This window comes from Marmota monax, unplaced genomic scaffold, assembly GCF_021218885.2.
Source record: "Marmota monax isolate L192 unplaced genomic scaffold, Marmota_monax_Labrador192_F-V1.1 WCK01_AAM20220418_F8-fsc00102, whole genome shotgun sequence".
Lineage (NCBI taxonomy): Eukaryota > Metazoa > Chordata > Mammalia > Rodentia > Sciuridae > Marmota > Marmota monax.
This window is the reverse complement of record NW_026692494.1, coordinates 1,210,989-1,231,070: the sequence shown is the minus strand read 5'-3', so window position 1 is coordinate 1,231,070 and position 20,082 is coordinate 1,210,989. Positions and strand designations below refer to the sequence as shown.

The 20,082-nt window shown below is 45.1% G+C and overlaps 1 protein-coding gene across 13 annotated transcripts; it reads right to left on the bottom strand.

Moving 5' to 3' along the window:
• Positions 1-2,824: 2,824 nt before the first annotated feature.
• On the bottom strand, positions 2,825-19,924 carry Znf558 (zinc finger protein 558). 13 transcript variants are annotated; one of them, XM_058579135.1, is made up of 10 exons: positions 19,820-19,902; positions 19,253-19,329; positions 19,008-19,090; positions 13,948-14,185; positions 13,381-13,469; positions 12,556-12,682; positions 8,605-8,655; positions 7,556-7,651; positions 6,857-6,939; positions 2,825-6,378 (listed from the first exon to the last, which is right to left on the bottom strand). In XM_058579135.1, the coding sequence occupies exons 4-10, from the start codon at positions 13,976-13,978 to the stop codon at positions 5,596-5,598; spliced, it is 1,260 nt and encodes a 419-aa protein (XP_058435118.1). In that variant the 5' UTR covers positions 13,979-14,185; positions 19,008-19,090; positions 19,253-19,329; positions 19,820-19,902; the 3' UTR covers positions 2,825-5,595. The 13 variants fall into 13 exon arrangements, with proteins under 13 accessions (XP_058435118.1, XP_058435119.1, XP_058435128.1 ...); XM_058579136.1 differs by having other exon boundaries at positions 19,253-19,325; positions 19,820-19,887; XM_058579145.1 differs by lacking the exon at positions 19,820-19,902 and adding an exon at positions 13,605-13,673 and having other exon boundaries at positions 19,253-19,778.
• Between the last annotated feature and the right edge of the window lie 158 nt (positions 19,925-20,082).

Here is a 20,082-nt window from a genome sequence, read left to right as displayed (position 1 = left end):
GTCAGAGGTGAGAGCTGTGCCTGTGTCTCCTAAAAACAGGTTCTGGGTTTAATTTACGCGTGAGGCTCACTCCCCCCAGGGCTAGGGTGGCTTTTAACTCTCCAGTGTGAGGGTATCTGCATATTCTGTGCCTCCTCCATCCCATAACCTGGGCCAGGGCTTCCTCAGGATTTCCTTCCTGCCTGGAGTGGTGTTGTGTGGTCAGTGTGGGAGTGTCTGCACAGGTTGTGTGGCCACCTGAGATGAAAGCACTGCACAGGTGGGCGTGAGGATGGTCAAACAAGGCTCCCCTGGGCCCTCCATTTGCATAAAGCTAGTATCTGTCCCGAGGTATCAACTTAATCCAAGTAGGTGAGCTGATACCTCCATGAAGGTTTTCTTCTTTTTTCTTGTATTAAAATATTCAACTGAGTTTTCTTTCCCAGGTATTTCAATCATCCCAGCTGATTCTCAGGCAATGATTTTGGTGAGTTACACTGAAAAATGAAGGCGGCAGGGCTTAGAATTGGGGGCCTGGGAAATTTAAACAAAGGGATTAGGTGTGGCTAAGGGTCTTCAGGGCATCCATATGATAAATCAGGTGATCATCAGACTTTTAAAGACAATGTTCAAAGTTTTTGTTTTGAGTGAAATCAAGGAAGACTTCTATAATGGATTCATTTATTTTTTTCCACAGCAGAGAATCCTGCGTTCTTTTCAGTTCTCAGCAGCCTTGGCTTGTAGCAGTTACTCCAAACTTGGCCTCCTCTTCACCCAGCTCCCTCCTCTGGGTCTTTCTCCTTCCTTCCTGTAAGGGCACCAGATCACTGAAGGTAGGGGACACCTTTAATTTGGGATGTTTTCAACTTCAGATCTTCATATTCAATAAGATCACATCTTGAAGTTCTGAGTAGACACAAATCTTTGGCAGACACCTGTCAACCCACCATGCCCTCCCACTCAACTTGAAGTTGAGGAAAATCCATCATGGAAGCGATAGCTTTTGTCTAGACCTGAAGGGAATCTATCAGCCTGAGCTGTACAATGCATACAGACAGGCTTCCTGTCATATCTGAGTGCTAACAGTATTGGAGGGGTGTTTTCTTCCAAAGTAGATTCAGTGTAGTAAGGTTAAGGTCATTGCACATCTACAGATATTTGTACTAATTCAGCTCCCAGTGTTATGCTGTGGGAACGCCACTTTCCCCACATTACTGGCCAATACATTGTCTTGCTAAACTAAAAATTCCAATCGAATCAACCAAAAAAGGGAATGTTGGCATTTTACTTTTTTTTGGTAGATGGACACAATACCTTTTGCCGCAGTCTGGCTGGGCACAAAATCACGAGCCACTCACAGCCTTGTAGATTCAAACAGCAATTCTTTATTCCCGAACTCTCACCGGCACTCTACACGCACGTTCTGGGGGAAAATCCACACTTCCACTGGGCTCTGCATCCCAAAATACTCTATGAATCCCGCGGGAACTCAAGGAGTGGGCGGGCGCCTGAGGCAGCAGGATATGCCCTATTCCAGCAGGGTCTACCTTAAACCTGGAACTGCCCTAATCCAGCAGGATCCTCCCTAAACCTGGATCCACCCTGGTCCTTGAGCAGGGTCACCTTTCTCAAACATTCATGCAATGTCACTGCAAATGACCTGGGTCCAAGGCAAGCCCATTTCCACAATGGAGAGTCCTCCCTCTAAGCAACATTGGGTAGGCTGACAAAGAAATTGCCATGCTTCATTCCTACTTGGCAATGGCTCTCAGCAACCTCTATCTATCTATCTATCTATCTATCTATCTATCTATCTATCTATCTATCTATCTATCCATAGTGCTGAGGCTCTACCACTGAGCTCCAGCCCCAGCCCTGGTATTTTACTTCTTAAGTTTCCTTTTTAGGCTGAGGTCGGCAACCTCTCTTACATGGGGAACCTTTGTACTTTCTGTGAATGGACATACTCGGAATTAACCCATTACTCTTATGATTCTTGGTCTTTTCCTTTGGGAAGAGTTCTTTAACTGGTGCATGTTAATTGCACAGAATGGCAGGTATCACTGTGCATCAGAAAAGCAGAATTTGATCAATTTTGCTCCCTAATGCCTCCCCTGCCCTTTTCTCCTCCCTTCCTCTAGCTTGGGAGGAGTTTGTAATAAGGTAGCCTTAAGCGATGAGCTGCCAACATTTTTATCTATTTGGGTTTTTGCCATGATTTAAGAGTTCTGCCTTCTCGATACTGGTCCTTGTACTTTTTTGCTTTCCCTGAATTGTGTCCACAACTCCTGCTTCCACAACTGACTTGAGAGTGTAAGGAAAAGTCCTAACAATGACCCAGAAAACCAGATCAGCACCATCATGGCTCTGACCACATCCTCTCCAATTCTCCCTCAACACCAGCCCGACAAGTTCCTGTCACCATACTGGCCTCTTTATGGGCCTCTGTGTGCCAAGACTGCTCTTGCTACACAAATTTACATCTCACTGTCCCACCTCATCAAGGTCTCTGCTCAAATGTCCCTTAAATGAGGGGTCTACTTTCCTATTTTACATAAATGTGTTAAGTTTTCAAGTCTCCTCAAATCTTAGAATATTTTAGTTTTCTGCCTAACAAATACAACATTTCCTTGTTTTCTATAATCTATCCCTTTCCCATTAGGATGAAGTAGTTCAATAGAATGTACTCAACAAGTAGGTTAGTGGTCAAGAGGATGGGCTGTCTGGGTTCAAATGTGAGCTCTCGACTAGCCTGTGAACTGAGGCAAATATCATAAGTGCACCACACCAGTTTGCTCACAGATAGGTAGGATAATAACCAACATACTTAAGGAACACTCAATAGTTAATATTTGTAAGGCATTCTTAAGGTGCTATGTAAGTGTTTGATCATTTATTATCAATGCAATATAATGCTTTGTTATACGAAAACATGACCCCTACATAAAAGGAATGATTTACATGAAAATTCCTAATCTGGTATGCACTTAGTTACAGCATATCAAAATAAATAAAAATGACAGAATTACAGGAAGAATGTTAATCTATAGTCATAATGTAAGACTTTACTATGCCTCTATCACTAAGTAGGATTAAAAGAAAAAAATCAGTACATATTATAACACCATAAGATTGTATTAATCTGCATATGCCCTATGTCTACATATTAAAGAATATACAGTTTTCAAAGAAACATGAAACATGGATAAAATGTGACAAACTAATAGGTTTACGGTTAGATACTACATTCAGCTGCAAGTTAACACCATCTTGAAATCACTTTGGCTTCAGCCAGTGAGGGGTTACTTTTAATCAAAGCAAGAAAAATCTCAAGAATAAGCAGTCTCTGGCTGATACAGCCAGAGGCTCTTGAGGAACCCAAAGTGTTTTCTTTCTTTTTTTTTTTTTTTTTTAAGTTTTGCTGCACTCTAGTTGTCAACACAGTAAAAAAAAAAAAAAATGGCAACAAAACCCCCCAAATAAATAAACCTTTCAATCTGCAGACCTTTCCAAGAGAAAGTAATGGTAAAATGAATAGAAAAGAGAGCTTCCCTCAGTTCCCTGCCCGCCCCCAGTGAGTCCTGCCCAGTCCTCGTGTCCAGGAGAGTGGAACAAAGACTGCCTGGGCTTTAGGAAAGGTGGCAGATAATCTTCAATTCTGCTTACAGACAACCTGAACAAACTGTTAAGTAAGTAGGGGAGAATGGACATTGGGAAAGAAGCTAACAGCATCTGTCACACAAGTATAGAAGGAGAAAATAGCTTCATAAAGCCCACAAATTCTGACAAAAATACCACTTTGAAAAAAGTGCACCAGAAATATTGTTTAATGTCCATTAAGATGAGAGCATTCGGGAGCTATTCAGAAATAACTTTTTGAATATGCAATGTACCAATGTTTTCAAAGAGTAAATTATAATAAATACATTGCAGTAAAATTTTGGAACACAACTTAGGGTTCATTTTAGGAAAATGATAAAGACACAAATGTTTATAGGAAAACATACTGAAGTGCTGGGGCTATAGTTCAGTGGTACAGTGCTTGCCTCGCATGTGTGAGGCATGGGTTTGATTCTCGGCATCACATATAAATAAATAAAGATCCATTGACAACTTAGAAAATATTAAAAACAAAACAAAACAAAAAAACAGACTGAAAAATTAATGAGCTAGTGGTCCAGCCTGCAGGTGAGATGTTGGCAGGGGACTCTACACTCACTGTACGTTTGTTTCCAGTACAGATTATTCTGCAGTCATTCATGAAGTGCTGAGACGGAGGCACCTAACAGACTCCACTCCTGGTGTCCCCTAGTGAGTTCCTGAATCACTGAAAAACTTCCAAACACACTTATAGGTTTTGCATTCAGGGACCATTTAACACAAGAGGCATCCTTGAAGGCTTTCCCTGTTCTTTGTGTTAATAAATTTTCGTCTTTAAAAAAGTGAGAGAACAAGTCAAATGTGGGGGTGCATGTCTGTTAACTCCAGCTACGTGAGAGGCTGGGGCAGGAGGATTGCAAGTTTGAGGCTAGTCTGGGCAACTTAGCAAAATTCTGTCTCAAAATAAAAAGGGCTGGAGGTGTAGCTCAGCGGTAGAGCACTCATGCGCAAGGCCCTGTGTTCAAGCTCCAGAACATTCAAGTCTTTCCCATAGTCACTGTGGGCATACCTCAATGTCTGGTGGTCAGTAATGTGGACATTTGGGCCACAGGGTTTTACACATTTCTGGAGTCTTCCTCTGTTGTGTGATCTCACGTGTGTCAGACACACACTCTTGACCTTCAGAGGGCTTTCCCCTGAGTGGGAGCTATCACTGAAGGGTTTCCTATCATCATTCCACTCCTCAGGTTTTTCCCAATACATAATCTTTCGGGCACGTCGGAGTGAGTGTGGGCTGAAAGCTTTACCACAGAGACGGTGCTCACAGGTTTCTCTCCAGAATGGATGGACCAGAGCTTACTGAGGCTATGTCACAATGATTAAAAGGATGAGGGTCTGCTGAAAGCTTTTCTTCATTAATTTCATGGCAACTTTCTAAGAAGGGACTCTGATCTGTCTCCTGATACTCATGTTTCTGTAGTCTTCTCCCACACAGTATCACAATCATTCTGTGACTGATTCCATATGAAAGAGGTGAAAACATCCTTCTGTGCCTAGGTGGTAGGACATTATGGCTTCTTCAGTGGCCCTCCCTTGAATCACTTGCTTTGGGAGGAACCTGCTGCCACATCGTAAAGCTACGTAGCCTTGTGGAAAGGCCTATGTGGTCAGGAAGTCTCCTGTCAACAACCAGCACCGACTTTCTAGGCATGTGAGGGCCATCTTGGAAATGGACCCTTCATTAGCAAAGACCGGCTGACCACAGCCCTGCCTGACATCTGGGCTGAAACCTCAAGAGATTCTGAGCCAGAACTACAAAGCTAAACTGTTCCTGAATTCCTTTTGGAAACTGTGAAATAATAAATGCTTCTTGTTTTAAGTCAAAGTTTTAGGGAATGATTTGTTAGGCAGAAACAGATAACTTATATACCTGGTGTGAGTTCTCTCAGGTTGTCTTAGGGTGAGAGGTCAACAAGTGCTTTCTCATAGAGATTTCCAGTCATTTCTCATCACAACTCATATCCACCTGTTATGTATTCTCTTGTGCACAGAGAGATAAGAGTTGCTGGTAAAAGATTTCCCACAATGGTTACATTCATAGGGCTTTTCTCCAGTGTGAGTTCTCAAGTGCTTCTTAACAGCAGAGAGGTTATTAAAGGCCTTCCCACAGTCATTGCACTCGTAGGGTTTCTCTCCAGTATGTATCCTCTTGTGCACAGTCAGAGAAAAGCTGCTGCTGAAGGATTTGCCACACTCGTTACATTCATAGGGTTTCTCTCCTGTGTGAGTTCTCACGTGCTGTGTCAGATAGGAGCTCTTCCTGAAGGCTTTCCCACAATCATGGCACTCATACGGTTTCTCCCCTGTATGAATGCTGTTGTGTCCAGTAAGAGAGGACCTGGTGCTGAAGGCCTTTCCACACTGATTACATTCATGGTGATTCTCCCCTGTATGGATTCTCTTGTGGCTTTTGAGGTTACAACTAGTGCGGAAGACGTGAAAACACTGGTTACATTCATAAGGTTTTTCTCCGGTGTGAATTCTCACGTGCAACCTAAGGGATGAGGGATCACTAAAGGCTTTCCCACAGTGATTGCATTCATAGGGTTTCTCTCCATTATGAATTCTCCTATGAATAGTAAGGTAAGACCTGCTGCTGAAGGATTTTCCGCACTGATTACAGTCATAGGGTTTTTCTCCAGTGTGAATTCTCTTGTGCTGAGTAAGGTTAGATTTGGTGCTGAAGACTTTAAAGCACTGATTACATTCATTGATTTTCACTCCACGATGACTTCTTTCCTGTTGATTGAGAGGTGAATGGTAACTATAACATAATATTTTAAATATTTGATATTTGTGAATCAATTCTCTTTCCTAGGAATTTTGCTACATCATTATAATTGATGTTTTGGCTACTTTCAGCTTATGTATGGCTTCTGACTTAAGTCTTTGAAGTTGAAAAAGAGAGATGCTTTGCCACAGGTATTTATATTCACTAGACATTTTCTGATAAATTTAAGACCAATTTATGTTTCAAATGGACAATACTTGAGTCACATTTAATGAAATAATTATTTGTGAGAACACTCAGTGAAGAAACAAGTTAGAAGTTAACTTACACTTTTCTCCAAAGTCACAGCAGTTTTGCAGTATCTCTCTAGGGACACCATTTTCTCAAGTGTAAATGACACTTTCCACAATGAGTGTCTGGGTTATTTCTTTTCTAGCATGGGATTTTTTCCTACTATGGAAAACCAGAAATCATTCCTTGTCTTACCATTTTTATACTTTTAGTCTGTTCTTTTCTAAAAACATGCTTCTTAGGAGTCAGCCATTTGGTTTTAAGTACAGTATCCAAATCTGAAACAAATTGAAAAGAAATTTATGTTGATGAGGAAAAGAAAAGACTACCACATGACTGCAGTTGGTCCTGGAGGGGGTTTGCAATGAAGGGGGCTTCGTTATGGAAATTTTAGGTATTAGTTTTTTAAAAAACAATTATAATGTGGAAGCTAAAGAGAAAAAAAAAATTTAAAAAGGGACCTCACAGAAGGGAGACCAGGAGAATAAAGAAAGGGGATCAGAGGTGAGGAGGAGAGGAAGGGAAGGAGGACATTAAGTTGATCAAATTATGTTATGTACATGTTCAAACATATCATAATGAATCAATCTACTGTGTATAATTATCATGCACTAATTAAAATAAAGGATTCTAGAAAGATTAATAAAAGACTAACAAGGTATTATCAGAAAAGAAAAGTGGGATTTAAATTTAGAAAACAGCTGCATTTTAATTTCTCCCTAGAGCAAAAGTAAAGTATGAGATGATGGAGAACTGACGAGAAACGAAAAAGAGTACACAAGAAACTTCCTTGTCCTTCTTTGTCATTTTTCAGATTCTCTGATAATACTCCCAACTCCTGAGTCCCTGGCCACAGCCGTTCCTCACGAGGACTCATATCTACCTGGTGCTCACCTGGACAGGTGCTGGGAAGGATTCCTCTCTCCTCTGTCACCGTCTTGTCTTCTTGCTCCAACTGGGAGATCAAACTGTGTTTATCAACATGACACCCTATTTATGGAGAAAATACACATGGTGTGCAGAGACTGTCTGCAGGACAGGCAACTCCATGAAAACTAAAGCCAAGACTTCTGAAGATGGAAAAGTGTGACTTCAGAAGCAGTGAAATAATTTAATCTAAATTCTGAACATTGTAACTTACAAGAAACAAAAATGAAAGTATCCTTAACTCAATATTCAGGATGACAGGGCTTAAATAGTCCCTAAAGTCAGAAACATCTTTTAGAGGCCCTCACTTAGTATTGAGAGTTAGGACAAGAGATGTTCTGTGCATAGAGAGGGCATTAGACAGCTCTGTGAGGAGGCAGATCTGTCTACCTTGTTCACCACTATCCCCAAGCCCTCCCAGACCCAAGGATAGAGAGGCGCTCAACAAAGACTGTCCACAGTGACAGCAATGAAAACAGTCGAGTAGGGAACTCTAAGCGCCCATTCCTCCATAAAAGACTGTATAAATAAACTGCAAAAATGTTCAAGATCATCTTTATTGGAGCTCTGGAAAAAGTTTATAGCAGTCAGTTAAATGTCTAATCAAGGGAAAAATAAATAGCTGGATCTGGGTAAGAGTATTATGACATTTTAACGGAACTAGACCAATCTTCTCTGTTTTGGCCGAGAAGACAAGAGCCAGCATTACTACTCATGGAGGGAGCACAGAGGACTTCACTCAGTGATTTCTTCTGACCGGTCTGTGGGCTTCCTGCAGGACTGGGTCAAAGGGCTTGCCTTATTTGTCTAACCCCCAACTCTGAGAACCGAGCTTGTGATCCGGGATCCGTGTCAACTTTGCAGAGAAGGCCAGTAAAACACCATGCCTCTGAAGTGCCCCTCCCCTCTCCCCCAAACCTAGCCAAATTAATGGAACAATGAGGGTGAGTCTAAGCTGGAATGTCCAGATACATAATATTCTGAAGGACCCTGGGAATTAGGGTAAGTAGTGTTACCTGTAGAAAGCTGCTTTCTTACACGCATGCCAAGTTCCTTGGGTGCTGGTCCTATAGGGACAAAGTAAGCTGGCTAGTGATGTCACTACTTCTGTAGTCTAGCTTGTAAACCCCTTTTCCTGTGGTAACTGGTGTGGAACTGGGGGCACTGTGGAGAGGACAAGTGCTACTTGTCTAGCCAGTGACCACTGGACAAAGTATTGAGAGGGATGGACATGCTGTTTTCTGGAGTCATTTTGTGAGGGATGGAGGCATTATTCAAGGAAGCACTTGAAGGAAGAAGGTGCTACTGGCACAGCCTGTTGCCCCTGGACACTCCCTGCAGGCATTTCTCAATTAACCCTTTGACTCACATCCCATCTCCAGGTGTCGTCTTTGGTCTCTCAGTAAACCTAGTGCAAATTAGCTGTGAACCTTCCACATGTGACAGATTTAAAGGCCAATGTATTAGTCAGTCCTGCCAGAGAGTAGATGCAAACAAAACTAGTAGGACCAGAAAGCCTGGAAGAAAAAGTGGGGAAAAAGATGTTTGATGTGTATGGCTTTGAACAGCCCCCCATGCCCCTAGGAGTTCAGAACTCTGGAGTACAGCTACCCCACAACAACAAGGCTAAAGGGACACCTTCAGGCTAAAATCAAAGGACAATGGAAAGTAACTCCAATCCACACAAGGGAAGAGCACTGGCAGGGCTGGGGCGGCTCCGAGGGAGAGCACTTGCCCGGCTTTCATCCTCAGCACTGGGACAAACAGAATTAGAGAACACAGGTAAAGGTAAACATAGAGGTGAATATAAGTCAAGGAAGATATAGGGTTGGTTTGCAACTTTTCTATTTTTCTGATATCACTTAAAGATAAAGGCCTAAATTGATTAATTATAAATCTACCTTAATGGCGCACGATTCATGATGATACAATTTGAGACAAAACAACTATGGGAGAAGGAACACAGCTACATAGGAGTAAAGTCTTTTTTACTATTGAAATTAGGCTGGTATTAAACCAAACTAGACTGTTATAACAAATGAAAACATTAATGGTAATCCTGAGGGCAACCACTAAGAAAATATCTGAAGAACACACAAAAGAATGGGAATCAAAACAGCCCATGAGAAAATAGTTAACAATAATGGAAAAATTGAGAAACAAAAATGAAAAAAAGGATGAGGCTCAATTAAAAGGTGGATTTTGGCAGAATGCATGTAAAAATAATCCAGTGACATGCTATGTATTACAGGAAACTCATTTTACAGTGAAGACACCAACATGCTGACAATGAGAGGAGAGAAAAGGGTGCACAGAGGCACTGCAGACAAAAGCCGAGAAGAGAGGGCAGCCTCTGCTGAGGTCCGGCTGAACGCTGCGCTTGAGAAAAGACTGCTGCAAGATACGAGTAAAGATGTCATATGCATCATCGATATAAACGTACAGGGCCGATTCACAAAGAAAATTCAGTAATTATAAACAATACATACCTGATAGAACTTCAAAATAAAAAAATGACAGAATCGAAAGGAGAAAGAGTTCTATTCCTAGTGGTTTGAGACTTTAATACCTCATTTTCAATAACGAATAAAATAACTCATATTGGTTAATAAGGAAACAGAGGACTTAAGAAATACTTCAAGCTAACTGGACCTAAAAGGCACAAAGAGCAGCCATCCAACAAGAGAAGACACGCTGATCCCAGATGCTTATGGAACTCTGGCAGGTCATATGTCAGGCCATAAAACAGGGCTCACTAAATTTAAAAACAATGAACTCACTGGGCACAGGGGTGTGCTCCTGGAGCCCCAGCTACTCGGGGGACTGAGGCAGGAGAACTGCTTCAGTACACAAGTTTGAGACCAGCTTGAGCAATGCAGCAAGAGCCCACCTCATAAATAAAATAATAAAATCATAAAAAGCGTCTTCTCTAACAGAATGAAATAAAACAAATGAGCATCAGAAGGATACATACTGGGAAGCTTACTATTGTTAAGATCACAGTCCCACCCAAAGTGGTCCACAGAGATAAGGCGACCATATCAAAATCCTGATCCCCTTCCGTTTTTTTCCCCAGAAATGGAAGCAAATCTTAGAATTCATGGAATTGCAAAGGAACCTGGATAGGAAAATCAGTCTTAAAAAAGAACAAGCAGGAAGACTCACATTACCTTATAAAATTTACCAGAAAGCAACAGTTACCGAGAGAGAGAGTAAGGAACTAGCAAGGACACACCTGAGGACATTGGGAGAACTTCGAGCACACAGGCTCTGACGTCCTGAGGCCAAGTAATACTTGACAAGGCCCCAAGACCATTTTTTTGGGGGGAAGACTAGCCTCTTTTACAAAGGTGCACAACTGGGGACACACATACTAAAGAATGAAGCTGACGCCTTCTCCACATCTTATATAAGATTAACCCAATGACTCAAACACCTGGATCTAAATGCTGACACTAGAAAACTGCTGGAAGAAAACAGGGCTAAGTCTTCACGACTATCTTCGGCAATGGTTTCTTAGGTAAGAGACCAAAAGTGCAAGGAGCAACGAGGTAAACTGGACTTTATCAAAATTAAAATTTTTATGCATCAAAGGACAGAATATCTTGAAAATGGAAAGAGACCCATGGAATGGAGAGAAATTATTTGCAAATAAAGGGTTTACTACCCAGAAGACACAACAAACTTTTACAACCCACTAAGAGAAGAACCAACAACCAATTTAAAAATGGGCAAAGGATTTGAATAGACACTTCTTCAAAGAAGAGATACAAACAGCCAGGAAGTGCATGGAAAGAGGCTCAGTGTGGTCAGTCACGGGGAAATGCAGATCAAAGTGAGACTCCACTCCACATCTTTCAGATGGCTACCACCAAGGACACAGGTGGGGAGGTGGAGAACGCTGGACTCTCTCTCACTGTAGGGATGTAAATTGGTGCAGTTGCTGTGGAAAGGGCTGGCAGTTCCTTAAAAGCTAAACAAGTATCATGACCTGTCAGCATCCCCAGCCAAGAGAACTGAAAGCAGGTGTGTCAACAAAAATTTACACACAAATATTCACAGCAGTATTATTCATGATAGCCCCAAAGTGGAAACAACCCAGATGTTTATCATCCAATGAGTGGATAAACAAAATTCGATCATGTCCACACAATGGAATACTATTCAGTTCCTATTAAAAGGAACGAAACACTGATATATACAACAGAGCTATAAATACTGTGTCACATGAAAAAAAAACACAAAAGGTTACATATTTCATAGTTTCATTTACATGAAATGTTGGGAATTGGCAAATCCATAGATAGAAAGCAGGTTAATGGTTACCAGCGGCAACGGATGGAGAAGGTAATGGTACTGACTGCTTAAAAGGAATAGGATATTTTGCTACAATGAAATACCTGAAGCTCGGTACTTATATATATAAGCTAAAGAGGTTTTATTTTGGCTAATGATTCTGAAATTTGATAAGTTGAAACATCATGGTGCAGGCCTCTAGAGAAGCCTCTGTGGCTCTGTTATAACATGGTAGAGAAGTGGGAAGGGAACCAGCTCCCGAGAGATGGGACTAAGCACATGGGGTGGCCTCCCTTTACAACAACCTATATTCGAGAGAACTAACCTGGTGCCACTGACCTGACTCATTCCCTTTCTAAGAGTGCTGCTCCCTGATCCACTCATCTCCACCAGGCCTCACTACCTTGGTACTGTTTCACTGGGGACCAAGTTTCCCGTACATGAACCTTTGGGGGAGACACCATAGTTAAACCAGAGCAGGGGTGACAAAGAGTTCTGACTTTGTAGTGCTGATGATGGCACACAACACTGAGAACATTAAAAGCCACTTGATGGTACATTCTGCAATAATTCAACTGTTGAATTTTACATCAATAAAAATAAAATCAGAATAAAAGGAAAGTCTTGCCACCTGAGCCATTAAATCAATGCAGGGCTGACGTTGGGCTTACCGAGGGAGGCCAGGTTCCTGCAATTCTCCAGCATCACGTCTCGGTACAGAGTTCTTTGAGACGGGTCCAGCAATGCCCACTCCTCCTGGGAGAACTCCACAGCCACATCCTTGAAGGTCACCAGGTCCTAGACCATCACAAACATTATGGCTTAGCTACAGAGCTGCCAAAACCAACAGGAAGAGGTCCAGGATGACAGATCCAGGGACAGGAAACCCAGAGCAGGATACGGGTGGGCAGGTCTGGGCTCTGTCCTCCGTGCTTGCCTCCTGTCTACTGGGCCCACCCCCAGATCCAGCGCTACAGAGACCTTCTTTTCCTACTGATTGTGAGCCCTTGGAGTCTTCCTTCGCTCAACTCCAGGGTTGAGCAGAAATACCTGGTAAAGGAATGAATGATTCCCCACAGCCATCAAAAGTTGTCTGAGGGGCTGGGGCTGTGGCTCAGTGCAGAGTGCTTGCCTAGCATGTGTGAGGCACTGGGTTCAATCTTTAGCACCACATAAAAAATAATAAAGTAAAATAAAGGCACGGTGTCCATCTACAACTATAAAAAGAAACTGTCTTGAGTTGAGGACATGGCCATCTCTTCTCAGCTTCCCCTTGAACTCTCAGAAGCATGTGATGCATTTATGGAGCTAAGAGGGAGCTTTGACAATGTAGTAGGTATTGACGTACTTGGACGTCTTCTGTGCAGCCCCTGAACCCTCATAGGGGGCCTGGGGATCCTGTGATGTCTAAGGACCCATCAGTTGTGAGGCTCCAGGCCACTAAAGGAAGCAAGTCCAAAGGAATGACGACAGGGAAAAAGGAAGAGCTGACTCACCTGTAGCCAGCTGGCCAGGAGCTCACCAGCCAGCCCCTCCTTCCCTCTGCATGGTTTCCTATGAGGGGCTGGGCACAGGGAGGACTGATCTGGGGAAGAAGGAACAAGTCACAAGAATCCAGAATGCCCAGTGCTGACACTCTGGAGGCTTCTCCATCCACCTGTGCTTGACCATACACCAAGACACACAGCCCATAAACAAGCCCACCCACACAGATACCCACCTGCACCTTCACAGAAAACCTGGACAAAGCTGTCTCACCCTGGCCAGAAAACAGGACTCAAAGGTCTGACTGCACATAAAGAAGAGATTGCTGTCATCTCACAGATGAGGACATTGAGGTTCTCAAGTTTTTCTCAAGTTTACCGAAAGAATTAAGGGTATAATTCAAAAACTCCCACATATTCACCATGTAGGTGACAGAGCACTAACATACAAACACCCAAGTCCTAAGTCTCAGGAGCCACCCCACCTGACCCCGGGGCCTCTGGGCCCTCTCCTCTGTACTGCTCTGGGGGCTATGGACCCTCAAGCCTGAAATGGGCTGCCAAGACCCCCTGACTCACCATAAGTGGGGGGCAGAACAGCAGCTGCCATCCTGTGACTCCAACAGCAAAGCTTCTGAACACCAGGGTGGTGGGAAACAGGACCCTCCTCTTGCTCCCACGGGGCACTGGGAGAGCGCTCTGGAACAAGCAGGAGACAGGAAGTCTGCACAGTCTCTCCCTCTTGGGGCTGCTGAAGACAAGTCTTCCTTAGCCTGTCTCAAAATACAAGTTCTGTCTTCCACACTTGGTCTTTATTCTGCTTAGCAGGTTGTATGTCAGGGAAAAAAAAAAAAAAAAAAGCAACTGTTTTCCTTTCACTCTCACACCACATCAGCATGGAATTTTGACACCAGCTATGTGGATTTCTCCCCACAAACAAGTAGGCAAATGATTCTGCAGTGGACACCAGCTGGGCACATTTTCTCCCTTGACAGGGTGTCACAGCCCACAGGTTGTTCTGTGTGCTCTGACCAATGGCTGTAAATGGGGTTTCCCACAAGCGCCTCCTCAGGTTTGATGTACTTACTCAATGGCTTGGAGAACTCAGGGAATCACCTACAGACACTTACAAAGGCACAGATGGAGGTACACAGGGGACGCATGGGGAAGGGGTGCCTTCTCTGGCTGTGTCCCCCTCCGGGAACCTCTCGTACACTTACCTGGGATCTCTCAGAACCCTGTCCTTTTGGATTTTTATGCAGACTTCACTGCACAGGCATGACGGCCAACAGATGGAGCAGGGAAAGCCATCAGGCCTGTCTGTTCGGATCTCCCTGGCCTCTCTGTAGGGCTTTCCTTACCCAGAGCATGGACAGAACCCCTCTGGAATGAGCAGTGTCTATGACCGTTATCAGACAAGGTAGGTCAGAGAATTCCCCTATGGCCAACCAGAGGCAGGAGAAGACTAGACTCTGCCTTGGAGAAGAGAAATTTCCCTTTACGGCCTGACACAGGGAGGAAGCTCTGAGCTAGGAAGGGTGCATGAAAACCAGCACACTGCGTATCATAATGGCAGAGCCACAGGATGGCACAGCTATCTTCCTGCCCCCAGGGGTAGGACCAATATGTCACTGCTCCACTCCTCTTCAAAACTGTGGCTTCACTGAGTCTCCTGAATATTCTTCCCATCCCAGTTGTTATCACAAACCTCACAGCTGCGACCCCTCAAATTCTGAGACTTTGCCCCTGACTCTCATTATTCCTTGAGCCTCCAGTCCCATCTCATTTGGTGGATGGCAGTGATGCTCATAACATTAGGGGTGTCCCAACTCCAGGGCCCCTGCCCCGTTCCCCATTGACCCGACCTTGCCATGGTCATCCACTGGCCCTGGTGTACCACCTGGAACAATCAGAAATTTCCATCTCTCCTAATTGAACCCTCTTTCTTTTCTACTGTTCACTCATTTTTTTCTCTCCTCCCATTTGAGCATACCTGGCTCCAGCCACCCTCTCCCATTTCCTTGATCGTCATGGGCCAGCTCTTCTCTATTTCACACACACCTAGCTCGACTTCATCATCCCCCTGTCAACACATGTCCTTATCCCCACCTCGAGCTTACGGCGGCCCAGCAGAACTGCAGCCAGCCAGGATTCCATCACCATCTGCGTGTGGCCACATTTGAGCACATCAGCCTACACAAGGGCTGTGATATGGTCACCTCTAGACAAACAAGCTCATCAACATGAACAGAGCCACCAACCCTGCAGGACAACCCCACAGGACCATGTAGCCTCACTCACCACACCTGTCGCCTCCCCGTGAGTCTTGCAAAAGCTCCCTATTTCCCTCCAAGGCAACCAGCTTCCTAATCGGCCTTGAGACCCTAGCCTCCTGGGCCACACTCTTGTGTGTCCCCTGACATGCCTGAATGAGGGCTGGCTCTGCCGAGGGGGCGACAGGGAGGACTTCTGAGGACAGGTCCTAGACGGCATTGCAGCTTCCGCCTCAGGCTCCTGTATGCTTGTTTGCTTCAGGGGACATCGACTTTCAGGCTGGAGACGAGCAAGAGGCCCTGCCTGAGGCTTAGGGGGAGAGGAGCTGAGGCCAGCACTGACCTGCCAGCCACAGGGAGGCCTGGAGAATCCTGGAGTGTGTGGATCCTGCAGATGGCACCGCCCCAGGTGGAAGTCCCCTGAAACCTCGGACAGTCCCAAGCCAGACCCTTTCAGCCACACTGCTCCTGCATTCCTGATCCACAACACCCCTGAGAGATCTGCCCTGCCTCCCTCCCCCTGTTAGACAAGGCATAGCCCCCCCCCCCCGCTCTCTGCAGGCTGCACTGGGCAGCTCTGTCCTGGGGTCCGTCTCCTGCTTTGTAGGAGCCGTCCACTCTTGATAGTCTCTGGTCATCCTTTCCTTTCAAGTTCTCCCTCTCTCCATTCAAGTCGGGTCTAGGATCCTCAGCAGTGAAACACACCTATGGTTTTCTTTCCGTTACTGCCAGTCTCTTTCCCTCAACCCAGCCAGAGTCACTCACTCCCATCCCACTGGCTTCCTCACATACCACCACCTGGTGTCCACCACTACCACCACCTTAAGGGTGATGCCCCTGGCAGTCACCAATGCACACCACAGTGACAGAAGTGCAGACCGCGGCCCCTCACATCAAACCTTCCTGAGGTCTTTGTGCAAGGCCAGCTGACCCGGGAACTGTGACAGAACTGTCCTGCCTCCACAGGTACAGGAGGACCTATCTCCCCAGCAGGGACCTAAGTTGTGCTCAGGTATAGTTTGGTTACTGAACTGAGGAGGGAGAAAGGGTTGGGATCCAGCCAGTTCACTGGGACCCCAAGAGGAAAGCAGGCAGAGGAGGCACTGAGATCCTTTCAGGCCACAAGCTCCTCTTCCTGAACTCTCTCACTGGGGCAGAAGGAGTTCCTGTTCAGTTGGATTTGGTGACTCTTGCCCTGCCCTGGATATGTTGATGTTGGAAAAGGGTCACAGAGGATGGGCCATTCTACATCAGTGATGTCCAATAGAACTTTGGGGGATGACAGAAATGTTCTATAATACTGCTCTGTCCAATATGGTGGCCATTAACTAACCAGATGTGGCTACTGAGTTTTAAAATGTTATCTGTGGGACAGAGAAAATGACCTTTTCATTGTGTTTAGCAGCTACCAGAGTACGACAGGGCAGCTGTAAACATACTTGGGCCTGACTCCTCTAAGATGCAGGAAGGATCCTGGGAGTGGCAAAACAAGGGTGGGCATGTGGCCTTGGGTGAGGGGCTGGCTGCAGGTTTGCACAGGTAGAAGTCAGAAGCACACTAGTCCTTGGTGCCACCTGATGAATGCAAATGTGCTTTCAGTGAGAGCAATGAGAGCAAGCACTGGCACTTTCTCTCTGTTCTAAACTCCCCAATTCCATCTTTCTACCTCTTTCTTACTTCATAAGCACCATGAAAACTCAGGAACAATCATCTGATTCCCAAACTTCTCCCTAACAACTCCTATCTTGCCTGATTCAAGCCTTCATTTGAGTCCTGAAGTCCCACAGCCTGAGAGCAAATGCACATCATACCACCCTCCAGCTCTCATGTCCTTGGTGTCCTCACACTGGCCTCAGAACAGAGAACAGCCAGGCCAGGTCTGCTTCTGCCTTTGGGTTGGGTCTGATGCACACCCATTCTTCTCTGCTGCCTAGGCCTCAGTCATCGCTGTCTTCCCCGTTCCCAGAATGTGCTGGGTCCTCTCCTGCTCAGAGGTTTTCCTTATGCTGTTCCCTCGACATGCTCGTGGTCTCTTGAACACACCTTAGGGCCCTCACCCATCTAACCCTGCAACTAGCTAGACTCAACCCCCCCTTTTACTCTCAAGCTAGATACTAGCATTTTCCAAGAGGATTCTCTGTCTCCTATACAGTGAGTCCTATAATACTTATTTAAATTCATCTTCCCAGTTAGAATGGACACTCCACGGAGGCAGTCTGTTTTCTCCAGGGTTTGCATGCATCTGGACCAGGGCATGGCTCAAGGAGGTGACCAACTGCTGTTTGCCTAGGACTGTCCTGGTTTGAACACTGAGTGTCCTGTGCCCTGGAAAACCCCTTAGTCTCAAATAAATAGGAACAATCTGTCACCCTAAATTGTGTACCCAAATAATGTATATGGTGTGATAAGCATTCTTCAACAATGTTACAAGAAAGCTAGAATGAGAAACACACATATACATAATAAAATCCCACAATTAAAATAAAATAATTTGAGATTCTCAGCATTATAAAATGGGCCATATTGCTATTTCAGAAGTTTTAAGAAATAAGTTAATTCCTATTAGGAGGCAAAGTGTTGAGGACCATCTTTTTTTTTTTTGAAATGAGTTTCTTCGTCTTTAGTCTATGAGTTGTTGCTTAATCAATTTCCCAAATTTTTAAAATTTAAATTCTTTTTTTCAATTGCAGGTGGACACTATACCTTTATTTTACTTTTTTTTTTTTTTAAATTTTTAAAGTGGTGCTATAGAAAGAACCCAGTGCCTCACAGGTGCAAGTTAAGCATTCTACACTGAGCTATAGCCCCAGCCTCTTCCCAAATGTTTTAAAACTCAATGGGGGGGGGGGGGACAAACAACTGTTCAAAATACATCTGGTTGCTGTTCAACCTAATTTAAAATTTCTGTTACTAAACAAGGATGCTCAAATCATCTTTTCTGCAAATACCCCTGTGTTTTGAAGCTTTGTGGAGGATTTATAGGTTTAGAATGGGATGGGTCTGAGAAATGCTGCTAAGTATCCTGGAAGCCTTTAGTGGGAAGCCTAATAACACTAAATAAATAGGAATAAATACACATAAATATTTTTTATATTTATATTTACATAAAATCCTGCATTTTTAAATATTAGGGCATACAGAAAATAATTACATATGCTTAAAGTTACTTGTAGGCTTATATGCATTTAACTATATTTACTTATTTACATATACATGTTTTATAATCCTTCCCCTGAATATAAGCCATCAAATAATTTTTCTTAAGATACTTTCACTTAGTCCCTCCTTCTGGGTACAACCTAAGTACAGGAAAAGGTGCACTGGCCACCCTATCTAGGAGCCTGTTCCGTTCCACATTGTACTCACCTGGTCACACTGAGTTCCACAGATCAGTGGATCACTGAGGCTGGTTTCATCATAAACCTGAATTTGAACGATGCTTTTCTTTTCTGAAAAAAAGAAAAAGGCCCAAGAATTGATTTTGATGCCTTTTATAATACGGTTGTTAGATAGGGATAAACCACTCCATTCTCCGTTTTCCCTTCTTCTTTTTTGTACTTATGGGCTTAAGGTGTGATGAGGACCCAGCCTGCTGGCCTGCAGGGATTTACCTTATTCCTATGCACATGTGCTCAAGACGGGAGAAGGCGGCTTCGTGTGTACACTTGGACTTGCTCAACCAATCTGGCTGGAAAGATTTTTATGGTGACTCCAGACGTCACCATAAAATCGGAAACGTCTTGTCACTTAGAGGCCCTGGACGTGACTCAGCTGAATTTTAAGCAGCTCATCTGGTTCATTCGGAACTTGAGATGCGAGGCCGCAGGCAGGGCTCCCCGCTCGGCACACAGCTCTTTGTTGTGGGGGGCTGCACCGAGCTGTGGACGCGGCGTCCCCGGCCTCCACCCCGAGGGACGGGAGCACTGCCTCCAGCCCCGATCTACAGCCCAAACGCCCGTAGACTCGCCCCCGGCGCGGACGATGTGGGGGCTCCGCGGGGTGACGCGGGGTCCCACCTGGGGAAACGGCAGCTGGGCGCTGACCCCAAGGAGCAGCCTGAGGCCTCACGCAGAGGCGGGGCTCCCGGGATGGGCGGAGGGACGCCGAGTCAGGGGTCGGGGGTGCCCGCGGCCCACGCCCCTCCCTGAACTCGCACCCGAGCCCCTCCCGCCGCTCACCGCCTCCGGCCCCTCCCGAGCGCCCAACGCGCCGACTCGCGGAGACGACCGGCCTCGCTCCCCAGCGCGCGACGCGCGGCTCCTCCCACGGCACCGCCCCGCGCTTCCGGTGGTGGGCGGGACGTCCCGCAGTCCACTTCCGGTCTCGGGCTGTCAGCCACAGACAGCTCCTCTAGTTTGGGACTGCGTGGGGCGGGCGAGGATGCTGATCGCGCACCCCCTTCTCGGGCTGAGCTGTTTTAGTTTTCTTAGTGAGCGTGTGC